Here is a 26,187-nt window from a genome sequence, read left to right as displayed (position 1 = left end):
AATTGAGACTACTGCTTGGAGTGCGAAAGGTTCTTTACCTGAGCCAAGAAAAGGATTCCGAGTTCTGCCCCCCCCCCACCCCCTTATCTATTGAGGTGCTGTTTGGGGCAGGCTCGATCTTTCAGCAGAAGGCTTTGCATGCCAGTCACTGTCAAGAGGTAGGAAGCTCTGTACTTGCGATGGCATTCTGTAGTCCTGCAATTTTTAGAATATGGATGTATTTAAAGAAATAATATATGGTCTCTATAAATTAATTTTCAAAAAAGTTTAGTAAGACAAGATGCTAGGTAGTTTTTAAGTGTTCGATATCATGTACTTAGTGCCCTGGGCTACAAAACCAAAGAAAGTATTTGGCTGTATATTTATGTCGAATTTAATTCGTGCAAGTACTGCATTCAATATTTTGAAAGTGTGCTAATCAATTAAGGCCACATTTGTGCTTTAAGCCCTATTGCTCTGTGAACAAAGCTAGCACTTGAGTCCAATGTTTTGCCACAGCTTGCCTTTCTTTAAAATGGTTAGTGACACTTACTGATGTAACTACACAAGTTTTAAGAGACAAAACTTAAAATACTGTGTGTGCAGAATGTCTGTAGACTGCACCTCCTATTCTCAAATCTGAACCCCAGTTTGCTAGGGCATTTACATTGTAATAGGAAGATGAATGCTTCTTTCTTCAGTACCATTGAGCAAGACAACTACAAATGTTTTACTATTCGAAATTAATCCACAGAGAGCAAAATCCAAAGAGTTGCATCTTTAGTTATTGGCCGCTGTCCAAAGACTGAAAATGCTGCCAGAAATGTAATGTGGCTGCTAAGAATTACACGGAGTTCAAAGTGCCTACATCCTTTTGGAATCATTAAGAGTGGCTGCAGTGGCTAAATTGGAGTGATGTAGACATTAACAACAGAAATTAATACACGCTTTGACAATTTAGTTTTATTTTGCTCTTGCAAGCAGCCACAGAACAGGCTCTAGCCTAGAATAAATAAGTTAAAGCAGAGAGTGTAGCAATTTATACAAGCACAACATAAAGATGATTTCGGTTTGTACTGATTCAGGGTGCTGTGTTACTGCACCTGATTCAGTGTTCAAGCAGTAACCAACTAGAAGAAATATATAGGTCAAATATTTCCCCCCTTGGCCAAAAAGATTTTTACATATGCCTGCGACCAGCTCTGCTACAAGTAATAAAACGTAGAAAAAACAAAAAACAACAAAAAAAACCACTTTTGTAATATCATACAGCCATATCAGTTTGTTCCAAATGTCAGTCCGTTCCAAAATACTTCTGTCCAAAGTGTGTTGGTGCAACAGGGTGAACTTCTGTAGTTAAAATTGTGATCTCTGGAAATTCCTGGATGATAGATTTGGCACCTTTTGAGAAAGGAAAAATGGAATAATTAATAGGGCATTGCAAAAATATTTCAGGACAGCACGTTAAATCATGATTAGCTTTCTGTAGATTAGTCAGCCTCTGTTCTTCCATCTCTGGTTCATGTTTCCGGCTTAGCTAATTGGCTATGAGAAAAAAACTTCAGAAGTTTGCTGGATTGGTTTTAGAGTTTTTGTTTTGTTTTGTTAAGCATTATATGTATACCTCCAATCTAATCAACAACGTGGTTACAGGCTGCCAGGAATAACTCTGAAATGCACTTTGATCAGTGATAGTGATTTTTGCAGGGGCCAATTTTTCAAACCACCTACAAGATCTGTTTTCCTGCTCCACAGAAATGGTTTTTCTCTTTTGGAACACCTTTTACCTTTTAAAGTGTTTAACATGCAGACAGTACAGTTCTTTAGCTTTGTTGTTCTGGTGGCTGACCTACTCAACATTATCTGTGGCCTGCTACAGCCCAGAGCAACAGAAGAATTTGCATCGCTTTGTGAGCCACTGAAGCATTTTGTATACCTAGCAGCACTGCAGTCCTTGTTTGTAGGTATACTTAGGCATTTATAGGTATATTTGCAGTTTTGCCATTAGGTGTTACAGGCCTTTTTCTTTCTGCTAACCCACTCCACTGCCCACTCCAAACATGCCAGTGTCCGTTCTTAAAGTTTAAAAATTCAGCAGGTAAAGAAAAAAATTCTCTTCTGAGCAAAGCTCAGAAACAACTTGTCACCGTTATCCAGCAGCGTATGTGACTAACGTAACTCTTCCCCACTCAACGTACCTATGCTTGCTCTTCTGTCCCCTCTCATACCCTACCTCAACTTACCATGAGGTGTGGAGAATAGGCTTAGCAGGATAATGACACTTGGTTGTACGCCATGTTCTATAAGAACTTTTACAGCCTCAATTACAGTATTACCGGTGCCTGAAAGGGGAAAAAGTGAGATTTTTTGGGTTTTTTTTTTTTTCCTGGTTAAAGAGCTCATCCTAAACCGTTTGAGATATCTGCATTAATAGTGATGTGGGACTGAATGACAATACTGTCCTTTTCCACTGGAAAACTGTCACCTCCACATGCATTAATTATAGAAATTTTTGGTATCCTGATCAAGGAACTTCATCTCTGTATTGAAATAGCAGACTATGTCAAGTTTTAAGCACTGAACTTGATGAATTTTTCTAATGGCAAGAAATCTCATCTAGAATAATAAAATCGTAATTAAGAGCTCCTTGAATAGACCCAAAATTAAATCTTAAGACTGGAAAACTCACTTCATCTTGACAAACTCCTTACCAAATTGAGATTTTGTTGGTAGTATTAATTACATTTAATTTTAAAGTAATTTAGTCCTAGGATTATAGTATTCATCATGAAAAAGTCTTTTAATAGCATGGTCAAAATACCTTTTGAAGACTTTTCTCATGACAAAATAAAAAAAAAAAGTAATTTATATCAAACCTTAATACTTCAACTTGTTTCTCACAAATGCAGCCATACACAAATGATTTGCTCTGCATTCATGCAGAGGTTGACTGATGGCTATTCTGGTAAAGTCTGATATATTCTGTACTATGTCACCTAAAGCAAGCCAAAAACCTAATAAAAGCCCATGAAATTCAGGAATTTTCTTTTAAATACAGAACATACAGAGGCAGGTCTAACTGTAAATAATAGTGCAAGACACTTACTTAGTATTGGGTACATAAGAAGAACTTTTCTCCTGTAAATGTCTGGTGGAAACTTAGCATAGTACACTTTCGCTCTCTGAGTCTCTTCATCACTCTGTATCAGGATTTTTCCTATGCGGATTGATCTACAGCAGTCTCGTAAACCTTGTTCCATTGCCTCTCCTCAAATTGAACAGCAAACAAAACCCAACAAAAAACTGTTACGTGCTAAGAATGGGCACAATTACAAGATGCTGCAATTAAATTGACAGTCTCAATATTCTGTTAGTGAAGAGTTTTAAAAAGCATATTTTTTTTCTTGGTTCTAAGTATTAAAAACACTTTTTTCCCTCTGTCTAAACAGAAAGACTGGTGTGCTCAGTGTCGCTTAGTTTCTGGGTTTTAGTGTTCCCATATTACTAGGCTTTATTCACAGAAAAGCCTACAGGTTCCAAAAACTTTGAACTCATACTCACTGAACAACCAAAAATTGCCTACCACTTCTCATAATGCTGACTCCGCAGTTTCCCTTTTCAAATTTCACTCCTTCATACTTGTATCCTATTAAAGGGAAAAAAGACCAAACATTAGTGGAAGTGATTGCTCCCTCTTCTCCTGTTGTAATGCCCCTTTAGGGTACTGTTTTAAGTGACATTCATGTGACTGGAACTGATATCCCTCTTAATACCTAGGGTACAACACCAAGCTGCAAGTTTCTGAACAGGTGGCACAAACCAGTTTTTTGAGGCTTCATACCATATCTTGCAGTCCTAAAATAAGCAGTGGGAACAGGACCAAAATCATAGATTGGTAAAGAATTTGTGCTTTCTTTACTTTTAAAAGTTGCATCTAAAGAGTGGCTCAGAAGTGATTCTTCTGTTCTAGAGTGTTTTGTAACTCAGTACTCTGTGATTATTGTATATGGAGGATGCTATGCAAAATAAAGATAAACATTATGTCCCTAAGAAGCCAGGTAAATGCACTCTAGTGCTGCAGGTGGAAGAGTTATAACAGAAGTATAAAGTTACAGTACTACCTGGAATTACAGCTTTGATCATTAAAAGATACAAGTGGGCAATGATATGCATACGTATGACAGCAGCAACAGAACTGGAAGCTCAGGTAAAAGATAAGACAACAAAGCAAGATGGTCCCATTCATAGTTCTTCAGCTCTAACCCAAGAGGCTGATAATGAGCTTGCACTGTATAACTACTGGGAAGGAAGTGTACTTGGAGATTTTTTTTTTTTTTAAATAGGCTTTGCCTTTTACCCTGCCTGACTGAAAGAAGTCAAAAGGCTCTTTTAAAGGAAAAACAATAGGATGTGCAATGGATGTCCTTGAGGATAAATCACAGAGAATTGACAAGACATAGGAAATTCTGCTTCTGAGCCAGGAGCAATAGAAATTACCTGGGCTGATGGGATCTAACAAATGCTTGGAGGGTAAGAGTGAAGCATAGACGAGTAGGAATTCATATGAGTATGAATTCTCAAAGTACACTTTCTATTGGAAGAGCTAGGTCGAGGCCATTTTAGCACTCTCCTTGGGCACAGGTGTTGGAATGAAAGGACTGACATACATACTAACTGCAGACCTAAGAGGGTTTCCTAAGGTAAGACTCTACAGTATGGCCAAGAATAAGTGCAGGAATCTTAAGTCTTTCCATCAAAGCAACATGTGCTCAGAAGGCAAGGTCTAAGGCTCTCTTTGCCCATAGCCGCCGGGACAGTGGCCCAGTCAAAAAGACCTGCAGAGCTTCCAAGTAATATTATTTGCAGGAGACCTGCCAGTCAAATAGTGTAATGCAGAAAGCCAGTGGTCATCAAACCATCAGTCACCACCTGACCTGGAACAGATCTGAAGCCAATGCTCAAGAACTAAAGTTGCAGCTGTTTTAACAAGGAACTCTGGTAAGTGACTGTCTCTTCTCAGCACTTTCCTAAACTCTGTCTTGTTTCAAAATTGACCTTTTGCAGTCCATCTCTTCTGTAACTAAAGCATAGGGTAAAATTACTTATTGTCAAGGGCCAGGTTGGGAAGAGGGTGCGAGTTTACAGGGAGAGCTGCTCTTACCCTGGAGGAAACACAAATGAAATCCTCAAGGGGAAGAGGGCTAAGCTGATGTTTTGCCTTACAGGGGTAATGTAGGTTCAAAGCGTGTACATAAGCTGTCCACAAGAAGTACCTAATGCACTGTAAGCTTCTACTACACTACCTGTGAGTAACATGCAGCTTTACCTATCTTTAAATTTAATAGGAGCAGACCAAAATTATTGCAATGGGTTTCCTCTAGTCTTAACACAGCCCCTTTTTATTTCCTGCTTATCATCGCTCCCAGCTGGCCCCTAGTTGTAAACAGAGGCAGATTTAAGCTGGCATGGCAAAACTGCTTGCTGCTGAGTATTTTTTCCTTAACAGGCATGTGAAATGTCATCAGTTTTAATTCAACATTGTGGTAAGGGCGAGTAAGCTGATATTGCACGTACACGGGTAAATTTTCATCACCATTTTGCAAGACCAGTTTTTAAAAACTTAGAAGTTGACAATTCTATGTTTTGCTGAAGCATGTTATACTGTCCAGTCTTTGAAATACTATGAAGGGACCTTAAGTTTATACTCTGACCTGAATGTTGAACTGTTTCAGCCTCTTGCAACAGTTCCATATTTTGTTATATTAAGTTTCCACTTCCAGTCCTACTGGTGGAGGAGTAAATTCCCACTTACCTGTTGGAGTGGTCACTGTACATTCTGTGTATGGTAGCTGATTCAGTCCCTCTTCAACCACAAGTCTGATCTGTAGAACCAAAGGAACCAGACAACTTAAAATGGCTTTTTAAGTTATCGAGATAGGATACTAAATGTTAGTGTTTTTTTACAAGTGCTAGGTGAACACATGTATCAGTGGAAAAGGTTCTCTTTTAGCAGTAGTTAGGGGTTAACTTGAGACTTTTTTGGGGTGATGCATATGTTTTGTGCACAGGTCAAATGATGGCCTTACAAACAAAACTGGGGGGAAGGGGTTCATCAGCAATCCCAGGCACCCTGATTAAAAAGAATGAAGCACCAATGTTAACTTTATTTTGCTGACAGAAAATACTATTGAGAAAAGGAAACAATCACCACCACCTCCTGGAGTTCCCTGTCAGCTAGGCCTTACGGGCTATTTTCATACCAATATTTCTATGCGTAAGCTGCAGTGGGATCCAGAACAGCCACGAAATGCCCAAAGACAAGTCAGTCAATCAAGAAATCTCTTCATCACCCTCTTTGGCACCTGCCAGCTGTAGTTATTATGGGATGCTCTGCAAAGCACTTGCATTTTTGCACAGCACAGATGGCCCAGTTTCAGTAGGGACACCTCCACAGGAGCTGTATGGCTAGTAAGTTGCAATCTCTCTAGCCTCAAGTGGCCAGAAAACCTTGAGTTCTCCCCTGATGCTAGCCCTACAGCTGTACCCCAGGCAAAGTTACCTAAATATATTCATGTGAACCCAGAATGATTTCCCATGAAAGATGCTCTGGGTATTAAAGATTTAGAAAATGTTCTCCACTAGCAAGCCAAAGATTCAAAGGCTTGAATTGCTCAAGGACAGCTGCTGCCAAGCCAGAGATAAAACCTATTCAGCAAAAGTCACTGGATATTGGCAGAAATGAGGCGCTTGCTCCTGGGACCAAGCGTCTTTTTCGCTTCAGACACTTCTTATTCCAGAAACAGAGCAAAACAGGCTAGAAGACTTTTCTTCTTATCTTCCATTCTGCCCTACTTCCTAGCACGCAGGCAGGCTCTACTAGGAATTAGCAAAGGTCTCTCTAAATTTATAGTCTCTCTTTGAATACATTTTTAGTAATTTTAGTACTACAAGAATTTTTATCTGGAGTTGGATTTGTGGCAGCCATATTCAGAGGTAGTGGTCAGATTACACCAGTGAAGGGGTCAGAGATGGTGCAAGTCGCATATAAAGGGAGCAAAAGACTGAAAAAGCAATTCACATGGTAATACATTAATTTTGGCAAGGGTCTATACCTTCACCGCAGCCAAGCTGCATATGGGAACCAGGTCCTTCTGAATTGTCGGTCCCCTCTGCGCTTGACTCACTGCATGTGTTTGGTAGCTCCAGGCAATGAATGTCAGGAAGCAAGTTGTACCACCTTCCTCCTCCTCCTCTATATCTAAAAATAGAGTTTTCTTCCTCAGTCTTTTCTGGAACACTTTAATCCTGAGATTGAAGGCACTAGTGTTTCTATCAGGGATAGCCTACTAATGGAAGGACATCTTCTGACAGAAGCAAACCAAGAAATCCTCGATTTAATTATAGGTTCCTGGGACATTTGGACAGAGAAAGACTTTTTTTTTTTGAAGTTATTTCACAAAAAGCTATGAGCCAGGTCTGGAAGAAACACTCCTTTTTTCTTCACACTGCTTTCATGTTGAGAGGGTTAGTGCCACTCCACGCTATCTGCCAGATGTTCTGAGCAAAAGCAGTGAAGGTTTATAGTCAAATTAAAAAGCAAATTGTCATTAATATACACGTCAATATATTTTATAAAGAGGCAGGGAAAGATTCTGTTGTAAACCTGTCAGTTTTGATAAAACATTTATTTTTGTACTATACTTCTTGTCTTCTCTAAACTCAAAGATTAGAATTTCTGACCATTTTCAACTTCTTTGCTCTCTGGCCCCGAGGACCAGCAATGCTGCTCCTCTCCCAGACAGGTGGTTGTAACTGCTTCAAATCTAAAGCTGAGTAGGTCCTGTTATAGCCCACACGTGGAGGAGGGAGAAGAAAAGCTTTGGTCTTGAGGTAGAAGAGTTTGACCAGAAATTAAAACCATTAACAGCAATTGTTAGCAATAGCCATTGTTAGCAATAACAGAAGTTAAAGTTTGTTTTAGCTACTTTTTTCAATGAGAAGGAACATTAAATTCTAGCAGGCCTAGTTAAATTGTCAAGGCTTACAGACTTATGCTGAAGTTTTAGCTTAAGCATTTAATGCTGCTATACAAAATTATACAGTCAACATGCTGGTTTATTACAATTATGTGTTTAGGAGTTACTCGAAAGCCTCTGCAGTAGGCAAAGGCAACTACTGTTTCCTTTGACCTTTCATTAATATAAGATCTGTTATAACTGTTAGCGAAAGCCACAGCTACCAAAAGTCTAAGGAACTTTAGCTAACTACTACAAACACTTCAAGGAAGTGAAAATGATAGTGACACTTATCTTCTCTAGGCCAATTAATCTTGTTAATAAAGTCTCCTTACCACACTCACATACTGAAGAAATCAGATTTGACCAGTTCTTCAGCGTCTATAAACAGATAAATTTAGATATAGGCAACTATAGAAAGTAGGCTGATATTACTCTAATTTAGAAGAGGTATAATCATGAAATAAGGAAACCAGCTAGGGTGCAGTTAGAGATGACACTGCACTGACCAGACAAAACTGAAAAAAAAATGTGAGCCCTTTAAGAGCCATCCCAAAAGATATCAGTAATCCTGAGTGGTTGTATGTGACGCAGCTCTTCTATTTGCCTGCAATTTGGAAAAAGGTGAAGCATGTAGACGCCAATAAATTTGAAGTTAAAGAAATTCCGGAGTGACCATTATATTCTTCCCCTATTTCATAGGAAGACAGTAGTCTTAACTATATTTTATGTGATAATCATGTATCCCTTAATTTCTAAGATCATAACAATTCCTAGGTGGGTCCTCTAACCCATTATGTTGCAGGTTGCAACCTGCTTTAGCTTTTCTTGGAAGTGGAAGGCAGGACAGTGGAACTGTCACTAATATTTCATACTAGTACAGTTCTCGTCACCTCAGGATTGCAAACCACTTATCAAATATGCATCATCATCCTCTTTAAACAGAGGTAGGTGGGCAGAAAGGTAGAGCACTCTGTTCAGGGAGTTGCTGAGAAAAGAAAAGAGAGAAAAGAATGAACTCCTCAGACTCAGATCTCCAGTCAAACCACCAAACGTACCTTCTGCTCTCTGCTGAAAAGCATCACTGTACTCGCAAACTGAGCTTGTAGGCCAGTACTGTGTAAATGACAGACATCTGCCTTAATCCAGGCCACAAGACAATTTTGTGTGGTCCTTGCTGAAACTCTAGACATGCAATGTCCTCTCTGCCTCTGGGAGATGTCTCCTCTTATTCTCCTGGTCTCTTAGCCCACAACACCACACTGCTCTAGTTCCTGCTCAGTGGGTATACAGCACCTGTTTAACCTGACACGGCTGAACCCAGAGTACTGTGTACCTCCTACTGAGAGGACCTTGGAAAAATACTCAGAAGGTCTCAATAAAAATGCTGTGGGCTTTGCAAGTATCCAACTAGTTCTATAAAAACTCTGCAAGATGCCATCAATGAAACAAACAGTGCATGGTTGCTGGACAGAACAGGTACTAGGGTTGCAGTGTGAGCCTTTTGTGCCGAGGGGTCCTGCCCTTGTGTTTCTCAAGTTGGTCTCACATCACTTTGAGGTCTATCTATTGTGATATCTACTGCCACAAGTCATAATGATTGATATTTCCTATGTTAGATGTTTATTTCCCATATTTCCCTCTTCTCCTTCACGAACACAAGCTCAGGTGCACTCATCCTCATGATTTTAACCCCACATCTTTCAGCTGCAGAACCTTTCAGAAGCTCTTTGCTAACCTTTGCCACTTGTTAATTCCTTTCTCCCACAAGTACCTTTGAACTTTTTTTTGTCACCCCCCCGTACGTCTGAAACAAACTACTATAAATTCATCAGCTTTACAGTCCCTCCTTAAGACCTGTTCCTGTTGTGATCCTACAAGATACTTCCAGCAGCTGCAGCCAAACAAGTAGCAAGCTAAACTTAGTTTGCCTTTTCTCTCTGCAATAACAGGTATTTTGTTACACTAGAATCATGTATTTCTTCTTCTGTTCACCTACTTCATCTTAGCATTAAGGAACACTGTTTGCTAGTTGGATGGAAACATACATAGGGTCTGAACTATGCTTGTACACCGAGTTCAGCAGAGACGTAGTCCCACAAGAAATTGTAATTGTTTCTACTCATGCCTAGTAACAACATACAGAAAATGAGACAGTCCACTGTCCTAGGTATTCCTCCTAAAAAACGGAAAACAAACTAGCAGGTTCTACAGCAAATATCTGCGTGATCAGCAAATAGAAGCATTTCTGTGAAGAGCAGCGCCCTAGCTGAAGAAGTGTGGGTCAGTCAGCAGAAGATTCTGGTACAGTGCCCTGAACTTAGCTCACTGCCTGGAAGCTGCAATCTTGTAGCCATGAGGTGGGGGGAATCAGTGCTTGCCTCAGAAGGGCAAAGTTCCTCCAAGAAAAGGTGAGAAGGTGCGTGGGTGAGGCCCTTCACACTAGCTAATTATAATAAAGTACTTTCAGGACTGATTAGGGTTTTTTTCTGTCTGTACTGCAATAACCATTGTTTATCTCATTTTTAAAGTACTAATCAGGAATATATTTCTTTTCTTTAGTTCAAACAAGTTTACAGGAAGTTCCTCCAAGAGTGCAGCTTGATGGAAACCTAATACAAGGTAAAATCAGAATGTAAACCAGAAACCCTTATTGTGACAGAAGTGTTAGTGGGGAAGGGGTCTGAAGCCTGGACTGGAGGCCTAAACCCTGTACACACTGGGATTGCTGATGTTCACCTCTGTTGGCTTCCTGAATCTCTTCTGCACATTTGAGCATGTGAAAAGCCTAAAACCACAAAAAATAGGAAAAATGAAACAGCTGAGCTGGAAGTTAGTCATTCACAGGTTGCCGATGTTTTCTGGGTTGTCCCTGCTTGTCAGATAAACTGTAAAGGATTTATCTCTATTTGAATGGTATCTGCTAAGGACTGTTGGCAGAAAATGAAGCTGTGACTGTGACTTTTTTGCATGTCCACTATGAAGTACTCTTAGGAAAGAGGGTACTCCAGTCAGTAACTTGATCCAAGAGTTAGAATGATTAGATTTGTTGCCTCATTTGTTGACTGTTCTTTACTGTTCTTGGAGAATGGAAACGTGAGAAATATCCTCAGGAAGGGAAAAGCAGAGGGTAAAGTGGAACAATCTGCAGAGATAAAAAGTCTGTGACTGCAGTCACAACTGAGGTGACTGCAGTCACAGCCTGAGCTCTGGTCATGTCCAAGGCCTGAGCAAGCTGGATCAGGCATGGATTAAGATTGGGTTCATCACTGGAAGCCTGTCTGCCACAGCAAATGGTGCTGATCTGGTCTCCAGACCAATCTTCACTAGAGGCGGGAAAAAAGGCTTTCCTAGTTAATGAATGCAGGTTTGCAAACAGGAAACAACTTTAAGAGTATGAGGCAGTATATGTGTGTGAGTGGGTGTTGTGGATTTTTTAAGCATATAATTTAACTGAGATAAACGTTGCATTCTAAATAGTCTTTGTTCTGACTTACTAAAATGTTTGAAAACTTTAAATTGCTTTGTCCCTGCTAGTAACTACCACATGGTTAGAAAGAAATTCCCAGTGTGGGTGCACCCGGAGTTACAAATTTAATACACAACAAGTGCCAAGAGGCACTTGTGTGTGCAATTAGTTGTTAACATCTAGACCACAAGAAATCATACGGCTCTGTTCCCAAGATCAAAAGTACTGTTTCAAACTAAAACTGAATTATCTCCAGCCCCCGTGCATCTGTTTTTACACAGTATTCTCCGTTACTACTTCTCTTTATCCTAAAGTAGTGGTGTTTGATAACAACATGATTTCTGGAAGCCTTTGAGATGAAAGCAGTCTATAACAAAGCACAGAAGTCCCTATACAGAAAGTTGCTGTCAGACAGCAATTTCCTTTATGTAGAAATGTTGCTCTCACACCACTATTATTCTAGCATGAAAGACCTGATTTATGAAAGCGTTACAAAGTACAACACCAAGAAGAAGAAATTCTTCACCTACCAGACGATCAGCAGAAAATACGAAGTCTCCTCTACTGGCTGTCCTGAAAAAGGTAATAATTTCTATTTTAAATTGGGGAATAATTGTAAGAACATTGATTAACTATAATACTAAATTTAAAGGACAATATGTTCTAAAGGCAGTTCTAAGGAAAGTCTCCTGCCATATACTAACTTTAGTATAATTACTGTATAGTCTCTGCAGAGACTCTGCCTCACAGGTTTTCTACTTGGTGGAGAAGACTGAGATGCAGTATATATATATAGCTGCTTACTACTGGCAATGTTGCTGCACTTTACAAGCAGCAATTAAAATATGAAAACATAAGGATGGTATTCCGTAGATTTTTCCATTGTGCCACTATTCCAGCTTAGTTACAAAACATGTCACAAACTCAGATCTGCACCAGCCTGGTATATTCTCTATAACTGTGAGCAAGCTAGCTTTGCTTTGCTCACTCTTAAATCCATAAGAAACCATGGGACAATGATCATACGGATCCAAAGCCCTGCGACTGAGTTAACATACCAAATAGGCAGGATATTCTATCTATCTCATCTGAAATTCATTCATACAGTGGCTAAATTAGTGAACTTGGGACTAAAATGAGCAGGGAAAACTGAGCAGTACAAAGAAAATACCTCTCCACGGGCTTACTAGCTTGAATGCAACTTGTTGCAAATATGCGCATGGCTTTTGGCCTTTTCACAAGACCAAGAGAATAAACTCACCTCTTCCTGCAATGTACTGTGTAAATATACCATGTTAAAAGCTTGAATTTCAAAACTAGATTTCTAACACCTTGCTTCCCATGTCAGGATGAACTCCCACTACACAAGGTGGAACAAACTCGTATTTCAGATTTAGGATCCAACAGTCAAAGCATGAGAGCCTTAAAAATACTCAGATAAAGCATCAACATCATACGCAAGTAATTTTTAGTGAAACTTTCTATTAAGCATAGTAGGCAAACCCCTCTCATTTTCAAACTAAGAGACTCTTGATTCCTCTTTAAGTTCCCATAAAGAGAGTTTTGCGTTCAGTCCCCAAGATTCTGCAACATCTTACGTTTAGATGAGTGAAAGTCAAGAAGTTTGGCTGCTTATTTCCTGGGCAACTGGTAACTTAGCCACACTAAAAAAAAAAGAGTTTTAAAAAAGACTGTCAGCCTATTCTAATTTCTTTCCTTGTGCTATTAATGCATTATTCATTACTAAAAATGCTGTCTGTTCTTCTGCTTTGCCCTTTCTGGCAATGACAGGATATTCATAATGTTCTGCCACTTTGATATAAACCAGAAAACCAATACTCTTAAAAAAAAAACAAAAAACAAAAAAAACCCTTACAATTATACAAACTGATTTTGTCTTTTTAAGATTTCCAAAGGAATTCATATACCCATCTGTAGTATTTATATATATATATATATATTTATATGTAAAAATCTGTGTATGCATATATAAACTAAGAAATAAAAAGTGAAGTAGCAAAGTGTACAGATAGCACACCTAGGTTCTTCTAGACCATGACATTTCAAAATAGTTAGCCATATTTAGCAAATGGGTGGTAAGACAATGTTGAGATTGCACTTTTGTTTGCAAAATGATACACGTTTAGAGTGAATACTAGGGGGTTACTTATACAGATTACTAAACTCAAATTATCTAATTTCTCCTTGCAGAGATGTGGATGTTTTTATGCACAGTTCATGGAACACCCACAGTTATTTCTGTCCCTTTATTGAAGGGATGAAGGATAACAGAAAACAGTGGTGGCATGCATAAAAAGTAGAGATAAAGAATAATAATACTGAAAATGACAGACCTCTTGTACACCGTCAACTGGAAAGCTGTGATCAGATTTCAAGCCCCACATCATATGAGAATTGCTAGGGGCCAGAAAAAAGGCTCATGTGAAAACACTGAAACTGTTCATCTTAAATACTAGATAGAAGTACTATACTTATACAAACTGTATACTTATACAAAGTAATGATCTATGGCAGACTAGAAACTTTTAACACTTCTTTTCTTAATAAAGTCACAAAACAACATTCAAGGAAGTGACACATTAAAGCCTGAGTGTCACAAAACATGGAAAACAACATGAACATTGTGTTAAACAATATATTTTCTTTTTTTTTAATTTTCTGTTCTTGAAGGGATAGAAGCCTTGCTGCTATGTATGATAAAATTCATGTAACAAGTCTTAAGAGTTGAGAAGAAAGGTTTTTTTGGAAATATACTTTATTAAAACCTGACTGCAAGGTTATATGGGTGTAGGCTACATGGGTTGTGGTCTGACCCACTTCAGTAATTTCTATTTCTCTAGCTACCATACAAAACAATGCCTCAAGAGACGCCCACGGTGCTGTGAGGGCAAGACTGGAAGGGGGGGAAAAAACCCACACCCTTTAAACAGAACTTGTGAAAGTCTTTGTAAGTAAACTTACATACTGAGGGGACTGTTGCCATTAAAGGGAAATGATATAGTTAGGAAACAGGATCACATTCTAATTTTTGGGACAGGGAGATTTAAGGTTCTTGAGTGCTCATCATTTTTAGCGTCTGTGCTATGGGAAGCAAAATGTGAAAGGGATTCCACCCTTCCTGCCTGCAGCACTCATCTTTACTCATCACTGATGAGTTATACACTGTTGAATCATCCTACTCTGAACAGCAGTCAGGACCGCGTGTCCTACTGCTTTACTGTCTTCATTTCTATATTGTTCCTTCTTTTCCTTAGGGAAAGTCATCTAAGCAGAACACAACAATATGATCTCACATAAAAGACACAATAACCTCTAAATACCTACATTTAAATCATGTCTAGTGTTAAATCAGGATTTAAAATGACACTAGCAATCTGAGCTAATGAATTTGCTTCTACAGAAACGAGTGATCTAGATTGCAAATTGCAGCACTACTCATTTTAGCTTCCAGATCACTGATTCTAATCTGCGCAGGCCAGAAATGAATTTGAGATTATGCCCTCCTTCGGAAGAGGCTGTAGCTGTTTGCTCCCAAGCATTCAGTGCTTAAATACATCAGTACACACTCCATTAGAAGATTCAGAATTCAAATCTAACACACAGCCTAGACAGCAAAAGCGAACAAGCCCGAGGAAAAACAAGCAAACTAACACATACCTAGATTCAGGAGATCTAGCTCATCTCCCAGATTCTGGCACGCAGACCCAGTCTGCGTTAACTTTAATGACAGCTACATAAGAGAAAGCAAAGGAAATACTGATAATTGTAGTCCAGCAAATAATCCTTTGTGATTCAGTCAGCTGTCTCCCAACCTTCTCTATAAGACAGCACGTTATCAGAACATCTTAAGACAGGCTAGTAGGTGTTGTACAGAGGATAATACCAAAAAGTATTATTTGCCGGAGTGCAAGTCTAAGACTCTGCCCGCAAGAAGGGAAAGCAGCACCCTTCCCCTACTATTGCTGATAAAAATATATACAGATTGCATCTGACAAAGCAGCATTTATGGCAGAGTGGTCACTAGCCAAACTGAGCAGAATGAGACCATACCCCATCCCACAGCACTGATCAGCTCACACCTGTCACAAACAGCCTCACCATATGGCATGATAACCACCCACATAAAGGTGTGGGGGGGGGGCAGCGGTTGCTTTTGTTTGTTTGCTTTTTTTTAAACTGGGCAGTTATTCCAATTGAAGGGATGTGTTATCTTCCCCTAAACCCGCTCAAAAATGAAAAAAGAGCTTTCCACTTTTCTGAACAGCTCATACTATGGACCAAATAGGGTCCCCAAGATCTTCAGCATCTGTCCGGACCCCACCCTTAGCTCCACATAACATGCCTGATTCTAACTTGCAGTGCAGTAAGAGTATTTACCCTTCCCTTACTGCAAATTAATAGTCCTAAATTGACTATAGGTTTTTTTTTTTTCCTGCTTTTCTTCTGGTTCTTTCTCCCAGTAGCTTGACTTAATTTCTGCACTTTCCATGACCTTTACAGGTGATTGCTGTACCTGGAACGTTCATCTTCTTGAGCATTAAGTAACCCAAATACCCTCCTTAAATTCATGCAGCTCTAGTTCTACCTGTTTTACTTTTTTTAATCCAGAAAGACAGATAAAATGATAGGTATCTAAATGCCCTGTAAATGATATAGCTTTTCCCTCTTCCTCAAGCAGTGTGAGTGAACACATCCTTATATCAGTTTAAATCAGTTTTGTTTGACCGGGACTACTTTTAGCCATAAAGCTGCTTATTCACAAACACTATTATTTTCTGAGGAGGTCTTTTAGCATTTGGTTTGAATGCTACAGTTGGTCCTACAGTCTACTGGCCCAAGAAAAGGTTACTGCATCCATTTCTAAATAGTGCATAAGAAGTCTTCTCACCCCTGCAGCTGAGCGCATTTTCACATCTTTCTGTATGACAGGCACTAACGTAGGTCATTCTGCAGTCTCTCCTTTACTGAAATGCAGCTGCCTTCCTGGGACAGAACATGAAAATAGTGGTTCCCTATTGTTATCACATACAAAGCCTGTAAGAGCCTTTCTGAGACAACTGAGTCTAGTTGTCTAGTTTTTCCTCACTGGGGTGGGAAAGGAGCTTGGAAGTCATAGTTACATTTCCACTGCCATGACAGCATCACGTTCAGAATAAAGTGCAGTTTGCTATCACTCCAGCTGTTATGAGTGATTCATTATCTACAAGGCTCATTCTACACTTCCCCTTAAGGAAGTATTGTGCAATGAATCTGATGCAACTCTAAAAAAAAAAAATCTCTTCAAGGGTAAAATATCAGCTATTTCCTTGTCATTAACTTCAAAATTTTTATAGGCCATCAGCAAGCCTGGTTTGGATTCCTTCACGCTCTCTTTCTCTCTGTTTAGCCCACTTACAACTTCTCTTTCTGCTCTCCAGAGAAACTGCCAAGAAGATATTCTCACCTGCAGAGATCTTTTGTGTGGTCTTGCCACAACTGCCCTGCTGTACAGTGAGACTGCAGTAGCTCTGTGTGTTCATGTCTGCAACAAGATTAGTTTTTTCCACAATGCTTATAGGATAAAATGTAATAATAATAATAATAATAATAATAAAGGTAACAAAAGCTGATGCAAACTAATACCACTAATGAAGGTATTGTCTTTGAGAGATGATGATTAGTTTTGTATAAAAACACATAGTGTTATTACAGTTGCAAAGTTAAGCACTCAAGAACCAGGAAATACCAAAATATAGGCTATACAGACAGGACAGATCTGAAACAAGGGGAAGAAACGTGTCCACATGTGCTCTGTGTTATTTATTGCAGATGCTAGAAAGCCAACGTGTTACATGAAGAGAAGGCTTTATTCAGAACCCGAGCGCTGAACCAACAAACTAGATTTCATAGCTCTGTATCTGATGGTGGTTCCTACGTAACGGTAGGCAAGTCCCAAGCTGTGCTTTTAAGAGGTGCCTGCTGCATATGTTTGTCATGCGATGCATGCTAAATTTAATACCCTATAACATCATCTTCCAAGTGCTGAACAATCAAAGCTACAAAAGTAATCAATGAGAGGTATGCTTTCAACATCTGAAACGTTATGTAACACCCACTAGAACAGCGGGTGTTAAGTATCTCACGTTGGACGTTCAGCGGTAAGGGCACAATTTTGCATGGTTTTCTGCCTTTCACCTTATCATTTGTAAAACTGGAACGACACCTTTATGTCTCACAAGGTATAGTGGCAGCGAGAACTCTTGGTGACATAAAGTGACAACTATGGAAAACAAGGCCTTCCAAAAAGGCAGTCGTCTTTGGAGGTAAGCGTGCCCAAAGTAAATGAACTGTTCTCTATTATCTGCCTCTCTCCTTTATAATTTTTCTCTCCCAAGACTATCATTCTCTCTCATTCCTCCTAGCCCATCATTGCCTTTTCTCTATGTCTCAACACTATCTTTTTTGTCTGATCAGTTCCAGGCTCTGTTCCTCAACTGTCTGATTTGAGCTCACTTTCATTTCAGCCAACCTTGCTTCTCTCCAGTCTTTATCTTCTTCCTGACTCTCAGGCTGTCCTTGTGATCTGTCTTCTTCTGTCCATCCTTGTCCCAAAATTTTTACCACCACCACTAATACCTACTTTAGAGACTTGGTCCTTAAATTTTTCCTTAATTTGCTAGTCCTAATCTTCTATCCCAAAGTCAAGTGGTTTCTGCGCCTCTTATTCTCAAACTTAGCATCTGTCCTTTGCCAACCTTTAAATCCAATCTCTGCCCTATACCCATGTTGTCTTAATCCACACCATAAGAACACTACAGATCCAGTTGCTATTCCTTCTGTATGTCATTGAACATGTGTGAGAAGGGGCGGCCAAGGGGTTGTCAGCACGGTCCTGAGACCAGTAAGGGAGTGCAGGTGTAATCCAGTCAGCACAAAATATTGTGAGAAGTTTGCACACGCTTATTTGAGGTACAATTCAAAAACCAGTATGGGCAAGGGGAAAAAAGGAAAACTCATTCATTGCTTTACTCCTATCCGGTCTTTGTTCCTTCTTCTGGTGAGGTTTTGCCAATCTCTGTCAATTCTTAGGACCACAGTCAGTCCCTATCTGCACCCAACACGTTTCTAGCAGGCGGTCAGAAGATGTTTTCAGTAACAAAACAGATGTATGCTAACACAGTGAAAAGTATTTTTGGCAGTGAAGATAAAAGTAAGGAAAGATTCTTCCTGCTGGAAGCATAAGAACATCACAGCACTGGTTACTATTACTAAATCTGTAAATACAGTTCCTCAGCATATGTTCTCCTAAAACACGTACCGCTAGATGTAAAAGGAAAGTTACAACACAGCAAGAAAACAAACTCTCAGACCATAACCAAAGTCTAGAGGAGAGGACAAGGTGAAACGAAGAGGAAGAACCTATTCAATGCGGTTTTAAGATTTTTCTAAAAAAATAAATAAATAAAGTAAGGAGAGCTTGGAGGCATAGGCCTTTCTACTTAGGAAGAGACATTGCTTGTCTTTCAGGTCCTTGTAATAAGTGGAGCAGGCCGTAATACTAATGACAAGTGAAATCAACTCTAAGAATTTTTAATCTTTATCACAATACTAAATCAGATCGTCTGAATGGAAGCTGAACTGCTTTAAAATCTTTTTGGCCAGCGTATGGACTCACTGGCCGTGCTCTGCGCTGTTGCGGAAGAGACACTGCTGCTGGTACATGCCTCTCATTTTGAGTGGGGGACACCTCGGGGAGGAGTGACATGTTCTTCCACAGCTGTTAATTAAGTGGTGCTGCCTGGCTTCAAAACAGAGCCAATCTCACAGAGCCTGGTCAGATCAGGAAGTATGCCGAGAGGGAAGGTAAAGACTACAGAGGAAAGAGGACGAAGAGGGTGGAAGAATATTGGGTTGCGTCTGTGTTGTTTTCCTCTCTAACCTTGCACAAAACGTCAACGGTCTCGGACGCGAGACCGCATCAGGACGAAGACGGCCAGCTCGCCGCTACGGACAGACAGCGGGGGCACGTCGCCCGTGACAAGCTTCATGCTGCAGCTCGAGAGTGGGAAGGAGCCCCCGGCCCTGTGCACGACACCCCTGCCCGGGGAGCGGGAGCGAGACCCGGCTCCTCCGGGAACACGACGGGGTGGCGATGAAGCGGCAGCGCCTTTTCCCAAGCGTCTCGTACTCCTCCCTCTCGGGCGAGGCGGTCGGCGAGCTCCGAGCGGCCCCCGGCTCGCGTCGTGGCTTAACCCTCGCGTCGGGCGTGGGGGGGGGGGGGGGGGGCACGGCATCTCGCAGGCGGACACGTCTTCAACAAACCGGCTGCCCGCCTTGCTGCCGCGCGGGCGGCGCCGAGGCGGAGCCACCCGCCGCCGTTTCCCCTCGGCGTTTCCCCGCGGCGGGGGAGGAACGGCCGGAGCCGGGCGGCCGCCGGCCATGGCCGCGGCGCGGGCCCGGCTGCCGCCACGCTGGCGCGGCGCGGCGCTGCGGCCAGGCCCCGGCACCGCCGCATCCTCCGCGGCCCGAGCTGGAGCCGGGCCGGCCGCGGGCTCTCTGACGAGAGGGCCGGGCCGGCCGCGGCCTCTCCCCCCCCCCCCCCCAGCCCGGGGACCGGCGCCTCAGGCCCGCCCGCCGCCCCCGGCCCCGCGCCGCGCTCACTTGTCCCTGATGATGGTCTGCAGCTCCCGGATCTGGTCGTTCATGGGCAGCAGCTTGAGCTGGGCGCCCAGGGCCGGCGGGCCGCCCTCCGGCGCGGCGCGCAGGGCCTCCGGCAGCAGCCCGTTACTGTTGCTGCTGCTGCTGTCCGGGCTGGGGCTGCTGCCGCTGCTGCCGCTGCCGCTGCTCTGGCCGGGCTCCGCGAAGCGAATCAGCCGGGAGCCGCCGCAGCCGCCGGGAGCCGCCGCCGCCGCCTGCTCGTCCTGCTGCCGCGCCGGGCCCAGCTGCTGGTTGTGGCAGGGCATCGCCTCCATGCGCCGGGGCGCAACCGCCCGCTCGCGCCGACCGTTGCCGCCACGCGCAGCCCCGCGCCGCGCCGCGCCGCGCCACGCCGCGGGGGGGGAGGGGCGCGGGCCCGCCCACGCCCCCTCCCTATTGGCCCCCGGCGCCGCCACTCATGGCCCCGGCTGCGGCGCACGCACGCACAAAAGGCGGCGGCGCGAGCGCTGCTGCAGCGCGTGCGCGTGGGGGGGGGCGGGGCTTTTCTGTCAGCGGGCTCCTGTCAGCGCCGCCCTCCTCCCGCTCGCTCCGTCCGGCTTTGTCTCTCTCGCCGCCGCCGCCGCGCGTCCGCCTCCCGGCTCGGTGAGGCGCCCTGGGAGCGGTAACGGCCGGCCGGCGGGTAGGCCGCGCCCCGCCGCCGCTCGCGAGAGCGTTGTCGAGCGCCGCTTCTTCTTGCGTGCGGAGTCGGCAGCGCCTGGTCGTCGCGCCTGGGAGGCGGCCGGGGGGCTCTGTGGCTTGGCTCGGCGTGTGGCGTGTTGGGGTAAATCCTGTCCCCTGCTCGGCACCTGCCGCGGTTACAGGACCCGGGGGAAATGCTCTGGCGGTTCAGTTAAAGGGAAAAGCTGTTTTTTTGTTAACTGAATCACCATACGTGCTCGATTTCACACAAAACTCTTCAAAATGGCTCTTGGTATTCTGGAATTGCGGTATCAGGCTGTTCTGCACAAACTCACCTTATTCCTATTCCTCCTATTTGCCCTGTAATAAACAGACTGTTATGTTCTCAGCCTCGATTACCCCAGTTTGGCTCTTCAGGATTGCTTAGGATCTATAGGGTTGTTTCTTTACTTGCTTGCTGAAAAGATGCTTGTTGATTTGGAAGCAAAATCCAAATCACAAAAGTCATATGTGGTTGACTGGTTTCTGTTCAAGCTTAAATTGCAGTAACGCTAGCTTGTCTGTGAACAAGGGTTTACCCTCAACTCTGCTTTCTCCTCAGGTGTTTCAGGGGAGAGATGCGACAAGCTGGCCTGTTGGGAATGTGCCAACAAACTATCTGCTGACTTTTTAACTCTACACACATGTAAGCAAGCTCTGTTTGGCCCCTGCTGCTTTGTGCATTGACACAGGTTTTGTCCTACACAAAGCATCACAGAATACTGCACTGTGTACACAGTGCAACTTTTTCATCTATCCTATAGGTAGCCTGCCCTTGTCGGGGATTGTTGGAGCAAGCAGAAGAATCGCGAGAAAACTTGAACAAAGCTGATACTGAAGTGATTACTTTTATGATTTATTCCATAAATAGTCAACATATGTTTAGTAAATTTAGTTTTAGTAGCATAAAACCCAAATACGCTAATGTTTCATGTGCAAAACCTCAGGCAGGATATTTTTTTAAACAATGGATTTGCGAACTCTTGACAGAAAGGCTAATTATGGAAACACTGGCAGAGCCTTAAAACATAGAGGCGCAAATACACAGTCCTCATTTGACTTGAAAATTTTGATTCTGCAATAATTAAGGGATGTATATCAGTTATTTTGTAGGCAGGTGTCTGTTAGGAGAATAGCATTTAAAAAAAGAAGAAATCCTTGGCACGTTTTAATTAACTTGTCAATCTATTTAACTGAGAATTAAACCTGCAGGAGCTCTGCGGAGCTACAATAGCACTTAACGGGAACTTATTGTGGGTTTGTGGCTTACTTTTAAAAAAAAAAAAAACTGTAGCAGAGAGAACAGAAGATAAAACTGATGAGAAGGTGGAATTATTGCAACCATCTGCCTCAGCAAATATTCATTCATTTATATTTTCTTTTGCCTAATGTAGCTATGTTCCTGTACCCTTAATATATATTTCTATGAGCATCAGCAAAGTTCAATATGAACATGTGACCAAATCTTCAATTACAGACTAAACTTTCATTAGTAGGAAGTGGAGTACAAGTCTCTGTTCATTTTACCTGGAACTGAGTCTGGGACTGTAAGTTTCTAAAATTAAAGATGAGCAGCATCACCAAGAGATAACAGCCTGAAAGATTAACTGAGCTACAGTAACTGGAAGCTATTGTAGAAATGGATTGTTTGAGCTTCAGAGAAGAAAGAGTATGATCTGGGGAAGTCTGAACCAGTAACTGTGAATTTCTCCTGAAAGAAATGCCCAGTTGGAATGATTAACATAAATGTGACCTCTCGCCCTTGCCCCCCTCCCCCCCCCCAAAAAAAAAAAAAAAGGCTTCAGAAATAAGTCATCCTCATTTTTTAATTTTTACTTTGATATCTGTTTGGGAAATTTATGTAATTAATTCTGTTTGACAGTGGGGAAGGAGGGGGATAATTCATCTATGCATAGTGCCACCTGTTTAGGTGACAAAGCCAACAACAGGGCAATTGCTGCTGTGCTCTGGTTTGACCATGTTTACCAGTTCAAGCTAAGGGAATTGCTACTGAAGTCTCAAGTAGCAGGGTATCTAGCCTCATGAAACCTAAGAGACCCCCAAGGCAAAGGTGAGCCAGAGTAAGAAGCATTTAGCAGTATAGTTTGGGGTTGTTTTTAACTGTTTGTGCTTTATTACATAAGCAAGGACTATCTGTGTTGGGAAACTGTGCAGATGGTAAAGCAGACCACTCATGGAACAAGGGTACACGCAAGAGCGGCTTGGGAGGACCGGAGGCTTTAACTTGAAAGCATAGGTGTTATGACTGCAAAGCCTCTAACTCCAGAAGAGCTGTCACAGTGCTGAAACTCAGCTCAGTGCTATAAAGCTCAGAGGATGGCAGTTTTGTATCACAGCAACATGGTAGTCTTCCAGCAGGTGTATGCTAAATACATTTCTAACTCTCTGAACAAGGAACCTTGTCCTTTTCACTCTGCCTGTTTTATCTCTAAATTAATATGCATCAACTTAAGACAGGTACTAAAGATAGTGTTTTATAACACCTGGCACACTTGGAGTCTCATCCTTGGTAGAGGCCTTGGGATTCTATGAGAATGCAAATGAACTACAATGCCTGTAACAATTAAGGACCAAGCCTATTCTCACTGAATTCAGTGAGAAGTTTGTTACCGATTTTGGCAAGAGCAGGTTGTGCTCTGTGTGACAGAGCAGGTCACACAAAGGATAGAATGTACGAGTGGGTTTGTCTGTAGGGTTTTTCCTTCAAGAAAGTACTCTCAGCTGAGTTTTTAATGCTTATCCCCTTACTATGCGCCTCCTCTCAGCCAGAATCTCAAAATGTTCAGTCTTGTGCCTGTACCACTTCCGTCTGAGGAAGCATCTTCTAGAACTACCACCTCGGTGCTCTGCCAGCCATGCCAACCAAACACTGTTCAGAGGGAAAACAGGTGACTGCTCAGATACAGAGGTCCATGCTATGAGGTACAGTGAAGGATGAGGCTGTACATCCAGTACATTAGTAGGAAAACTGATTATTCCATTGGTGAGCTTAATTTAAACAGTGTAATGCATCTACAAGTCAAACCAGAAAGCCCTTATTCATTTTACTGGAATATCAGCAGTTGTACTTTAGAGTATCATTTTAAAATGGACTGTTTTATGGGCTTAGTAAGGCAATGCATTAAATTCCATCTTCCTGAGATTCATACAGCCAGGTCAGTTGATTTTTTTTTTCTTTTGTTTTTTGACTCGAGGTTTGTTAACTGTCAAGGCTGAAACTTCAGACTTGTGTGAATTGTGCTGTATCCTAGTTACTGTTCTCTGAATGCTTATTTTTATCCAAGTATTGAAACTTCTAAAATGCAAACTGTTAATTAGGTAACACTGCACGGCCAGTAATTCATGTCAATATATCAGACTTTAACTGCCTCATATTTAGAGTGAAAACTTCTAGTTCACTGAGGACAAGAAAATATATTGAACAGAAGGCAAGCAAGATAACACACAGATGGGAAGAGGTAAGAAGAGACAGGAAGACGATCCATTCATGCTGTAGGCAAAAAACAACAACAAAAAGCTTCTGAATGCTTTTTCCAGTACAGGCCCTAATAGCTGAAAGTTTCTTTCTTAGTACAGAAAGACTAAGCGGATAGAGTAGATTGAATGTATGTATTTTCTTCTTGGTGATTTTTCATACTGACACAGTTCTTCTGTTGTTTCCCTCCTGAGTTCATTTTCTCCATTTAGTAGCAACTGGCTTGTGTGTAGCTCCACTTGCTATCAGTGACAGGCAAAGATTTGAGGGAGCATGAATTATACAGAAAATAAAAGTATTTTATATTCACATGCCCCGTGTTAAAGCTAAAGAACTGGGGAGCAAATAGCACTTTCTTTAAAAATGTTAACTATATACTGATTGCAGCTGTTAACACTGAACAGTTAATTTGTTTGAAGTCTGAAGATTCAGTTAGATTAGTGTGAAGAAAAATGTGATTGCATTGCAATATTTTATTGGACACATTCAGTATTTCCAACTGCTCAAGTAACAGTTTACAAAGACAAATTTCAGGCCATACGCTATTTACAAAAAATAATTTATTATTAATTTCTGTGATGAATGAATAAAATCACACTCTGGTTTACCTGTTCTCCGATTGGTTTAACTTCACTTTTGTTGTCCAAACAAGAGCGTAGCTACTTTGTGCATGTGAGTCTTCCTGAATATTTGTTTGAAAAAACACTATAATAAAATGCTTACAGAAAGCACCAAAACAATCAAAAAAAATCCCTCAAGCCATAAGCGCTATTGATATGAATATCAGGTTTTATATGCACGTATATTTAGCTGTACTTATTTTTAATATTTGCTTTCTTCCAGAAGAAGCCATTTCCTCTGATTAAAAATCACACATTTGCAGAGTAATTTAGTTTGGAAGTGACCTTTGCCAGTCATCTATTCCAAACCCCTCTTCAAAACAGGACTGCTTTCAAGTCACGGAGATCAAGGTCTTGTCCAGTCATGTTTTTAAGCTCTCCAGGAGTGGAGATTTCATAAGTTCACTCAAGAGCTTAACCGCTCTTACTGCGATTTCTTTTTTCCCCTGACATCCTGCTGGAATTTCCCTTGTTACAACGTGCAACTGTTGCATCTTGTCTTTTTTGTACCTGTAGGGATAATCTGGTGCCTTTTCTCTAAAAATGTATTTAAGGTAGTGGACAATAGCACGTGCATCATTACTCAACCTTCTCTTCTCCAGGCCGATAGAAATATATCACAGCGCATGCCTACTTGAAAATACTACCAAAAAAGATTTCCTCTTGCTGAAAAAGAAAGTATGCATCTCCACAAATCTCATTATACTAACTTCATCTGTTGGATACTAGTTGTGTGAGGAGGTTCACGCTTGAAGAGTTTAGTGCAGATTTCCTATGGCCTGAACAGTTCTGGAGATTTATCCTGAATGGGGGGAGGGGGAACCAAGATAACTGACTGCAAATGGTGGTGTTTCATTTTCCGTTGTAAATACCCAATGGCTTAACACAAAAAAAGTTATCTCAGATGCAGCTAGGTCCCAGTGAGCATTTCAAAGAGATGGTTTCTGCCAGGACATCAACTGGATGGCTCTCCTCTAAAACGCCAAAACCTCTGAACCGCTTGCCAAACATACCTTAACCCATATGAAAGCCCCTAACGTAGGATATGCTAGGAACGCAAGTTTGGAAGCTTGGTGTCCTTGTTATTTCTCAGAAGCTGCGAGGGCTGGAGCATCCCAGTATTGCGCAAACCAGCGTTGCTGACTGTCGGATAAATGCATGAATTAATTCTCTCCTAGATGTTTATTAGCAGCTTTCATAAAGAATTCCATACTCACCACAGCCCGATTAAAT

The 26,187-nt window shown here is 41.8% G+C and overlaps 1 protein-coding gene across 1 annotated transcript; it reads right to left on the bottom strand.

Annotated features, from left to right (window-relative positions):
* Positions 1-916: 916 nt before the first annotated feature.
* UPRT (uracil phosphoribosyltransferase homolog) lies at positions 917-20,513 on the bottom strand. The gene is made up of 7 exons (XM_068957744.1): positions 20,125-20,513; positions 11,994-12,036; positions 5,792-5,861; positions 3,563-3,625; positions 3,086-3,247; positions 2,223-2,321; positions 917-1,380 (listed from the first exon to the last, which is right to left on the bottom strand). Exons 1-7 carry the CDS (start codon positions 20,433-20,435, stop codon positions 1,274-1,276), a joined length of 855 nt encoding a protein of 284 aa, XP_068813845.1. The 5' UTR covers positions 20,436-20,513; the 3' UTR covers positions 917-1,273.
* Positions 20,514-26,187: the final 5,674 nt, after the last annotated feature.

This window comes from Struthio camelus, chromosome 11 (assembly GCF_040807025.1).
Source record: "Struthio camelus isolate bStrCam1 chromosome 11, bStrCam1.hap1, whole genome shotgun sequence".
Taxonomy (NCBI): Eukaryota; Metazoa; Chordata; class Aves; order Struthioniformes; family Struthionidae; genus Struthio; species Struthio camelus.
This window is presented reverse-complemented; position numbering and strand designations above follow the sequence as displayed.